Raw genomic sequence first — 11,012 nt, 5'->3', positions numbered from 1 at the left:
CTGCCAGGACATGGGAGGAACTAGCTGTAATCAATGTTCTGGGCCCGAATGTCCTACAGCAGGTGGCAGAGGCAAGAGGGACACGTGAACTGGGCTCCCGAAATTCCCGAGGGTTCGGGGCCCCTCGGAGTCTCGGGGCCCGGTACAAATGTCCCTTTTGCACCCCCCTGTCACCGGGCCTGAGGGTGTATGGAGGATGGATATGGCTTCAATAACTCTTTTTCAATGTGTTACATATTCAAATGTAAGTATAGTATTTTCATTCTCTTCTACACAACAAAAAATGTGTGCAGTGATGGTGATTGGATAGCACTTCAATTTGTGTGTGTTACATTTTAGCATATAAATACATCCCGCTAAAAATGCAGCTATTATGGGACTGTCCTGCCTTCCTAATACAGTAGTAAATACTTTAGTCCCAGCTGCTGGGTGGTATGTCATGCTCCTGTGAGTGGGTGCATCTCACATGCTAGACCCACCCACAAATAGATTGACATGTGTATACAGGCTTTATATTAGTCTCTATATATGTATATTTATGTGCTTTTATATTTTACATTTATATATACATTTTAAATATAATAGCACATAAATATAAATGTATACAGACTAATATAAAGCCTGTATACACGTCAATCTGTTTAGGCAGCTTTGACATGCTCTAATTGGACTTACCTGTTGACGGCCACCGGGAAGCAGGCACGGAGACTGGGCGGTGTTAAACGATACTGCAGAGACTTATGGGAAAATGTCCCTCTGTCCCTGCAGTTTTCGGGGAATTTAATATATTTTCTTCATTTAACAACATTCTGAGATGACGTTATATAAAGTAAAGATATTTTGAGTAATTTAATACTTTTTGCAATGCTGAATAGCAAAAAATGTTAAAGCACTGTAGAAATCAATGGCTGATCCCTACAGTGTGGTACTCTGTGAGATGGGAATTAATGGAGAAGATAATTGCGTTATCTTCTCCATTATCCCATTGCTGAATAGGGGATTTACATAAAACGTACGGAAATCATAGTTTCCGCATTTTTTATGTAAAAAAAAATCATTGCTGAATAGACCCCTTAGAGATAATGTGTGGTTTTTAATATATTAATAAATACTTGCCTATCCAAAATGGCTTTCTGCCACTGAAGTTCCACAGCCAGTCCATCTGTTCCTTGCTGAAAATGTCTACAAGTGTAGCATGGTAGCTATAGAGAGTAAAAAAAAACGTACATACATGTAAACAACAAAGTAAGACTATACATATTTCAGATGTTAGTAAGTAATAGTCATATACAGCTATATTGTACAGTTCCATTTTTGTCATGGCAATCTCCAGATGGCGTTACGGTATAGTAGCCTATAGGCTACTAAATTGCTAAATTTGTCAGAGAGGGAGTCTGGTTCACTCTCCATTGCCCACCAGTGACACACACACCGGGTGAGCATTTGCAGTGTGTGCATTACGCTATCACACGGCTTCCATCTCTTTGCCAGGACAGGCTCTTATTGAAACCCATCTCCTGGCAAGAGGATTTTGGTAAAATTATAACATATTCATTTTCACTTTGTAATTTCCACAAAAAATATTTATCACATTTATAATAAAAATGTGTATTGTGATATATATGCTTCACAGTCTTGCAAAAATAGCTCATAGTAAAAAAGGCATTGATGCAGAGTTGGGCAGAAATTTTGCACTATGTGCTCCAGCACTGTATTCATGGATAAAAATGCATATATCTACCACTATTAAAATTGTACACATCTCGCGGTGCGCCCTCTACGTGTACTCATGGTATGGTACCACTCATCATCATCAGTGCCCACTTTCATCTACCCTGTACTAGGTGACTGGAAACATACGTATTTGTGCTTAAGTCCAACTCTACATAACCTACAGTTGCATAGACATGCCCTCACTGAATTTTGCCCTCTGACAGCCCAATTACGCCTCTTAAGTGTTGATGAGATTGAAATACATATGATTTTGCATTGCCCATACTGGCAGACGCACAATTAAGGAGTAAGTGCAGTGTGAAATCACACAAGATACTTTCCACAAACCAGTGCACTCTGCATCAGCCCAACAAGGTGCTTTTGCTCAGTGGACTCGCATTTTTGTTACCTTGTAAAGGACCTTTTTATCTTTTTAATAATATTTTGTTCCTTGTAACACCTGCTTCAAATTTGTTAAATTGTGTTTATTGCCATAATATATTTTCTTACATATACCATTTATATTCCATAGTGAGAGATATATATATTTTCCCTATTACCTCAAACAGGGGAAAGCCTGAACACTAGTAAAATATATATCATGTAATACAATGCATGGCCTATGTACCGTATTTATAAACATTGTTATAGCTATACATACTATTTGTTATCCTTTTGTACAATAAAGGACAGATGAAATAAACATAACTGTTGGAAATATAATAATTGTAATCTATAAAGAATGTCAGTGTTTGAGCTTTGCACTGTACAGGATGATTACATTACAAGTAATACAGAAAATACTAGAAAGTAATGTTCTTCTTACTCTTCCCGACATATTCGGGCTGCGGTGATCCATGTGGCCTTCTGCTCAGTGATGTGTTTGTAGCAGCTGGTGTCATGTGGAGTCCAGCCAAATGGACATTTTCTTCCCTGAAACATATACAATTTATAATTGATAGAAAAATGGCTTCCTTCCAGGAAATGGGCTCAACCATCTTATTGTGAGCTCAGCTGAATAACTGAGCTCATCTGAAACCACAATGTAAAAACTGCTCTAATATGTCCAATATTGTGTTTAGCTGTAGACTCTGCTCCAGGACCCTGGATAATTACTACATATACTGCACCACAAAAGTAGAATAATTGTAAACCCACAAAGTAATAACATCCATATGTCATTTTGAGGTTTGTTTATTACATGTTATAATGGTTTTCTTGATTCATACATCCATAACATTTGAAATAATATGTGCATAATAAAAATTTAAAAAATGATTTCAGCAAATGCCTCAAGTAGCAAGTTGGAAGGAATAAAAGACTATATCAAACCTTTTAAAAAGAGGAGTAAATACAGACCTTAAGCCAATGGCGCAAAAAATGGAGTATAGTAAAAAATCCTATTGGAATCAATGTAGATGTTTGTACGCAGCTGTTGTGGTAGCAAACCAAAAGCAACACAAGAAGAAAGTAATCAACAGCGCTGCGGAAACACCTAAGATTAAATCTGTAATGCAAATCAATAATTTAAAATACAAAAGTGTTGAAACGATGCCAGATTAATGAATAACGGACGGAGCCTGCGGGCAATCGTCCTGGTGTTTCACTCACTACGAGGCCCGAGCTACAAGCCAAAGCTTACCTTCTGTGAGAACAGGTGGTTTCTTTTCCCCTTAAGAGGAGAGTTTTACCAGTGAGCGAATATACACTGCAAGCTTTGCGGGTTATTATAATCTATATTACCTGCATCACAAGGCTAGTGGAATATGATCTTTGCTTCTCTAATTTTAATGGCTATTTGCTACATTTAGCCTGAATTGACCTGAGGATCATTGAATAACTTACATTATATATGGACAAAACAACTTAAAACTGTTAAATTTTCGTCCTTGGGATTTATAAACGGTCACATTGTTTGTTTGAGTAGCTACATTCTTGCCCTGTGAACGTTACACATTGCAGGCTTCTTGCTTAAAAGGAGGCTTATTATATGAAATTACAAGCATCTATTTTCTCTTATTTACATTAAAAAGTCCCAGTTGTCACAAATGTATTGATGTGATTTTGACAATTGATTGATTACACAGTATTACGTTGGCTATTTTTATACAAATTATCTGATACAAGGTGTATTTATATTACTGTATGTTACATTGGCCAATGTCATTTATTTATTTGTTTTTATCAGTGTATTGTTTTTTTGCACTATTAAATAGTTATTTATCGTCACATGATTTTTATTATTCATTAATCTTGCATAGTTTCAACACTATTGTGTTTTAAATTATTGATTTACATCATAGATTTAATCTTAGGTGTTTCCACAGCACTGTTGATTACTTTCTTCTTTTAAAAAGAGCACACCACATTAATCTAAACTTACACTATCGAATTGCATCATTATTATCATACAATATTAGGCATAGTATATATACGGAATTAATTAATAGTTAATACGTGGGCATTTGAAAAGTACTCTTATATTGTTATATGAATATCTACCGTATAAGTGCACCTTCCACCATTCAGTAACATCTACAGATTTAATAGAATTTAAAGATAATAGTAAATTATTTATTTAGGATACTGGCACTGATTCAGAGCCGCTCGCTCTGACAGAGCGCTCGCTCTGAATCAAGGCCGGGCTATTTTTTTTTTGAACGACCTCCTGGCCGCTCACATAGCTGTTGGTGACCACCCACAGCTATAGCGAGCGGCCAGGAAGATGGTCGCGACCATCGGGCTTGCGACGAGACCCTTGTGGTAGGGTCTCATTGCTGCAAGCCCCAGAGAGATTTCGGCTCAAACAGAGCCGAAATCTCTCCCACTGACATCACTCGTGATGTCAGTGGGGCCGGCCCCAGACGGAGGCGTTCACATGGGAATGCCTCCGTTTGGGTAGCCACTCCACCGGCCCACCCACCAAAGGGGGCGTGCTGTCACTCAATATCGACAGCACGCCCCCTTTGGTACGAGACCCGGAGCGACGGAGTGCCCGTCGCTATCCGGGTCTCGCGCATGCGCACGACGGAGCTGGCTCCGTCGTGCGCATGCGCACTGGGCCACCATCGACCGGTTGCGAGCAGTCAGCGCTTGCGACCAGGTCTGAATCAGGCCCACTATTTATATATTTCAAAAATGCTTAAATGCTTCCTTGTTTTTGTTTTAAAATTTGTTTTTAATATTTCCTGTTGGCCTTCTATACTAAGTAGAGGAAACAAATAAATACATACTGTACATAAGATATATAAGTAAATATATAAGAAAGGTCGGTCCTAACACTGTTGTAGGAGGGGTACTTTATTACACACAGCACCTTATCCGATAGGTAATATACATTAATGTAACATTATGTTTGATTGACAGATCCAGTTTAAAACTTTATTAAAATTAGATGGTGACCTGCAACACAGGTCAACTCCTAACTACCAACACAAGTAATACAATGTAGTAAGAGACCAGTACCTTGGCTGAAGTTAACCAGGGATTCCATGTTATACCATCACACTGGAAAAGCTTTTGGGTTTTATCATCAAAATGCAAGAGACCTTTCAAATCCACAGTACATTTCTTAGGAATGGGCATAGTTTTCTTCTAGAAATACATAATTGCAAAATACTAAATAGAGTTTACATTTAGAGAAATAAAACCACTTAATGCATTTCCATATATAAGTCCTACAGAACAATTTGAGCTATAATTGCTAAGATGTAGTTTGCTTAAAGAAACTTTTAAAGTGACTTTAACAAAAAGAATAAAAAAACAAAACCCCCTGTATATAATCTTTTATGAGAAAATATATCTACACCTGTAATTATAGGCACAGGGTCACAATGAAGTTAAATCAGTTATAAATGCAAGACAAACAGTTACATCATAACAAAATATTATTCAGTACAAAATATAAAAGCACAATTAGCATACATATAACAAAGTATCAAAGTAGTGAGGTTGGATGAGGCAGACACTCTCTAATGGTGCATACACACGGTCCAACTTGCTCGATCATCGATATAACTGAACGATTTTTTCTACTTTAAAAATTAACGATATTGCTGAACGATTTCATCAACGATCATGAACGATTTCATGATCGATGAACGATATCTGACAGTATTTTAATGAAGATATCGACCAAGTTGGCCTGCATGTACGGTCAACCTCAGATATTGTTATCGTCCATATGGCCACGCGCATCGTTGGATGTTCAATGCAACAAAGTCAACGATATGAACGATATAATGATAAACGATATCGTTATCGATCATCCGTCCTGCAAAGTTGGACTGTGTGTATGCACCATTAGTATTATAAATAATTGCACATTCCAAGATAACGGTAGTCTACAATTGGGATAAATATGAAGGTAATCCAAACGTTAATCATTCCTTAATGTGGAAGATTGAAATAGGATAGTCCCTGAACTCACTCCTGGTAAATTCTTGTGTACAGGATATTATACCCCCAATCTCCATGCCAGTGATGTTATGGTAGCTTAAATGTGATCTAAGGGTAAATTTACTAAAGATCGATTGACATCGATTTTGTGTTTTAGGGTCTGAAACACACATTTACTAAGTCAGTTTTTTAATATCAATTTGTAAGTGTTAGCAAATGTGTGATTAACCTCTGAGACAAAAACTGATTAAAATCAACTTTTAGTAAATTTACCCCAAATGTCCCTGGGGATAGTGGTAAAGGATTAAAGCATCTTGTATAGTACCAGGTGTTATTGATTCTACAGATTTAGGTTGGTCACAATAGAACAGTATTGTTGCTGCAAGGTATAGTATCCCTGTAAAATGAAATGATGAGATAAATGGATTACCATTTCCAACCAGAAGTCTGGTGGTAGAATTAGCAGGATGGGGTCTAATTCCACAGCACTGAGCAGATATTAGGATATCAGGACCCCACCTGTGGTCACCTTTGTGTTCTGCTGCAGCACTCTACTTACTAGTTCTTGGTAATGCGATTATCAGCCTGTCTATTCGAATGTCCTTGCATCTATATACGTATCAATCCCTCCGCCCACTGCTTTTTCGTCAGTAGCAGTCATCATTAGTATCGACATTTGCACCCACCCCATGCTAGGTGCAAAAGCTCTGTCTGAAACAGATATCTCATCTCTGTCCTGATGCCTCAAACAAGCAGGAAGTGGAGCTACAGCCCCAAGACAGTCCCACTAGATGCATCTGTTCAGTGCATTCACATAGTCACCGTCCAGAAATGCTCAATTCACGTTAGGCTACATGAGCTTGAGATACGACTCACACAAAGCTACTTGCTTCATGCGTGCCTGGATACACCTTGTTTCCAGTTTTCAGCGCATACATGAAATTGTTAAAAGTTCCATCTTTCTTCATCTGAAATTGTTTTGCTGTTTTAAAATCTATATCTCATACAAGTTGATATTATAAGTTTTTAAATATAGTTCCATACCTGGCTCGCGGCAGAAATATCAGAGGTCACCAGGGCTCTGTCGGACTGCAGAATTTCCATATTTTGTGGGGGAGCTCTCATCCTCTGCTGACGATGGCTTGTTGCTACTAATGTGGCTATCTTGGTTGAGTTGAGTGATGGTTTGTCTTCCTCCACTCTAATAGACATCATACCGTGATACTGCAAAAAAAAGTTACAACTAATATTCTTTGCATCCGCACAGATAAGTCTTTTTTTAATTATGATTTTCCTTTATAATTAAGCTACGTTATCTGTGTTATGAAGGTATTTATATATAAAATCCCCAGATTAGTTATTACATGCACTGGGACTTTGAAATCTCATTTTGCTGGGAAAATGAAGCAGTAGCATCACACGTGGGTTACTGGCCTTACAGTATATCCTATGCATCTAGGTCTCAATGTTAAAGCTTCAAGGTTTGCAAGGGTCTAACATGGTGCAGTGAATTGGAGACGTTGGGTGCAAATGGAACCCCTATAATACTGTTAAAGAAGTTTTCAGAGAGACTTTGGAATTGTTTCAGTTGTCAGCAGATTGTCCTCTGCTATTGCTAATCCTACAACTATACAACATTCAGATATAATAATGAATGGAAAAGCATCCAGGCCCTTGATGCATGTTTAAAGGTTTCCAAAACTGGGCTTTGTGCTGCAGAGTAAGTAACCTGCATTATACTTCACAGTACCACACATGGAGGTAGTTGCCAGTGTTTAAGCCTTATTAAAGCAACGGCTACCTTACTGACCATGGACTACTATCCATTTTCTTGTACAAAGGACAGTTGGATCACCTCCAGTTATTATATGAGCTGGGTACACTACCAGGACCGCCATCAGGGTGGCATGGGCTACATATTTAAGGGTCATGGACTGCATAAGAGGCCCATTGGGACCTGCAATTAAAATGTAATCTTTCTTTAATAAAATGTATATTGCTGCATATATATATATATATATATATATAAAATCACTGACCAGAGCAGTGGGGGGCCAGCCACTTCATTTTTTTGTGGGGGGGGGCATAGAATGGTATGGCCTTGGCATGCAGAACATGGCAATGGGTTGGAACTGGAGGACAAGAGAGTAGTCAGGTATAAAGAGGGTGCCCCTTTCCAAGATTGTTTGTTATTGCTGCATTATACCAGATGAAGGGAAGAGGCTCTGTCACACAGACAACTATAAGACCACCCACTATGAGTGCTGCTGCTGCTGCTCTCTGGGGAATCTGAGAACTGAGAGTAATGCTTTGGTGCTCAGAAAAGGTCTGAGCTGAATGTGCTGATATTGTCTATATGCATTGTCCATGCCCCTATGCAGATATGATAATGCAGCTGGAGGCATCATGCCCCCTGCTGCATTACGTATCCGAGCTGCGTTGGCCAACACAGTATCAGATACTTTGGGGATCATCGGCAGACTAAGGTGACCCATGGCTGATGAGAGGAAGAAGCCAGGAAATCTCTGTCAGCCGACGAAGATTCTGGCTTCTTCCCTCCCCCCCAACTGCGGTGACATGCCATCGACACCCCCTTCCCACCCACAAACGCCAGCAGACTGTTAATCACTGACAGTCTGCTGCCAGTCTACGTGCTGGATCGCAGACCCGTTCTGTACATGCGCAGAATGGGTCATGCGACTGCGCAGATTCCCGATCATCAGAAAACTGCGTTTAGGCCCTATGTCCACTGCATACCTCATAAAATGTAGATAATAGTGCTTACCATGTTCCTAATATACTCACTGAAATATATGCGATAGTTCTGATCATGTCCGCTGTATACATCTGGAATATACGAGTTACTACTGACTATGTCTGTTGTATACCTCCTGGAATATGTGTTTTGTTGGTCGTGAGCATGCTCATCTGTATGGCATCTAGATTATGGATGTTTACTGTCCCTGCTCTGTGTATACACATGGGGTAAGGAGTGACCCTTACCCTGTAAATTATCTGGACTATTAATGGAGCCTGACTATGTCCTCTGTACTGTGGGTGAGCACTGACCTTGCTGCCCGTAGATCATCTGTAATGTAGGTGAGGAGTGGACATGACCTTGTCTGACCCATGTCCTGTGGGAGTGGACAGAACATGCTGCCCATATACTAACTGCACTGTTGATAAGGACTAGCCATAGGGTAGGATGAGGGAGTAAGGGAAGAGGCCCTGCCTGTTTAATTTGTACTCAATGTCTGAGGACAGCCTTATATGTCTTTTCCTCTTAATCATACATTGTTATCCTCTTACTTGCTGTACTTTACCCAGAGTTGGGCAGGGGTTCCCGAGTCAACTCCTAGTGGTTGCTGCTAAGAGCTATATACTACAGTGAGTACACAATGCGAGTAAAAACACTGCATTTTTGAATCGTAAGGTGAGAGGTGAGTTTACTACAACTGTGAGATTTACCACTCCTCTCCCTACCATGTGCGCTAACTTGTGCGTTGGCGCAGGGGCAACATATAAAAGTGCTAAACTGCAACCTGCATTGCAAATTATGTTTTGTGACATTATGTACATATTGTGTGATTGCACCCATATTTTTTATAAAACAAAACAATAAGCTTGTCTCCTCTAGAGTTCTTCTGTAATAGAAAATACTTCCATTTTATATTTTTACACTTTGTATATTCCGTCAATGGTCATTGTAAAAATAGTACCTAATGTAATAATTACTTACTCGATAGATAATATCAGTTCCATTTTTGTACTCATAGGAAGGTTTTACCTGTGATAACGAGAGAGAAACATTTTCTGTTCAGTTCAAACATATTATACAGAGGCCACTACATAATATGCAATACTTAAAGCTGGAGTCTATAAAAAAAATAAATAAAGAATTCAGAGGTCATAGCTTTAACTCACCCGTGGTTCAGCAGTTCTTATTTTATAATTAAAGATATTTTCTGTCCTTGCAAAAGTAATGCAGCTTGTGTTCTATTTGTTAAGGTTTTCATTTTAAAATGATTGTCCTGCATTGTTAACATCCTGAGATTCAATTGCAGTCAACAATCCATGATAATGAGTGTTACTTCAAATAGGAGCTACAACACATATCTGTCTAGGCTGATAGGACAAGTGCATTAACTAAGTAATAAAACAAATCAATGTTTCATTAAAATTTTGTACAAATGGAGGCCTGTCCTGTCTGAGCTGTGGGCTCTGCAGCTGGAATGGCAGGTATATAAGGGCTCATTGAACCCTATATTAAATGTGTTCGTGCTCGGCATCATATTTCCAAATACTTTACTGACCACAAATAGAGCAAGCTGCATTTAATGTCCATGGCTCAAACATTTTGTAAAGCATCAGTATGCACTAATAACAGATTTGTTGGTGGGCTCAATAAAAAAAAAGCTGGAACATACAGTGGATTTGGAGTGTGCAAACCCCCAAAAATGGGACAGACGGCTACCTGCTGCATGTTTATTAAGAGACAAGTACAACAAACCAACCATAGAACACTCTCATGTTGGAGGCCAACCTTGTTCAAAAGTATCACTTAATAAAGCAAAATATTCTACTAAATTCCATGATAAATTGTTGGCAAGGGCAAAGTTCTATTTAATGTAATGGATGTCATATTAAATGTGTATATATATATGAGGGTGGACCCAAAAGACCGTGCCCTGACCATGAATAACAGAGAAATTTAAGTTCAAATTACTTTAATTTTTCAACATTTACGTTTATCATACAGTATACTCTTATTCCATTGGATACTATTTATAAATCTTAATTCAAATTCAAGTTTGTTTTGAATATATGTTTCTCATATATTTATTTAAGTATATTAATAAATGCAAACACATGGATCCTTGTATAACCTAAGTTGTGATTGA

At 38.5% G+C, this 11,012-nt stretch overlaps 1 protein-coding gene across 3 annotated transcripts in view; it reads right to left on the bottom strand.

Moving 5' to 3' along the window:
• The window catches only part of FREM1 (FRAS1 related extracellular matrix 1), a 173,277-nt gene that overhangs the window by 3,200 nt on the left and 159,065 nt on the right, over window positions 1–11,012 (bottom strand). For 2 of the 3 annotated variants that reach the window (XM_088472659.1, XM_088472658.1), the window contains exons 31-35: window positions 9,851–9,898; window positions 7,156–7,335; window positions 5,179–5,307; window positions 2,540–2,646; window positions 1,117–1,202 (exon numbers count right to left, since the gene is read on the bottom strand). In XM_088472659.1, the coding sequence (XP_088328785.1) occupies window positions 1,117–1,202; window positions 2,540–2,646; window positions 5,179–5,307; window positions 7,156–7,335; window positions 9,851–9,898 (550 nt within the window). The remainder of the gene's footprint in view (window positions 1–1,116; window positions 1,203–2,539; window positions 2,647–5,178; window positions 5,308–7,155; window positions 7,336–9,850; window positions 9,899–11,012) is intronic. The other variant, XM_088472660.1, reaches the window with a different exon arrangement.

The sequence above is a fragment of the Taudactylus pleione genome, unplaced genomic scaffold (genome assembly GCF_031769625.1).
Source record: "Taudactylus pleione unplaced genomic scaffold, aTauple2 ptg000127l, whole genome shotgun sequence".
Classification (NCBI taxonomy): Eukaryota; Metazoa; Chordata; class Amphibia; order Anura; family Myobatrachidae; genus Taudactylus; species Taudactylus pleione.
Note: the sequence above shows the minus strand (reverse complement) of the source record. Positions and strands in the feature narration are given on the sequence as shown.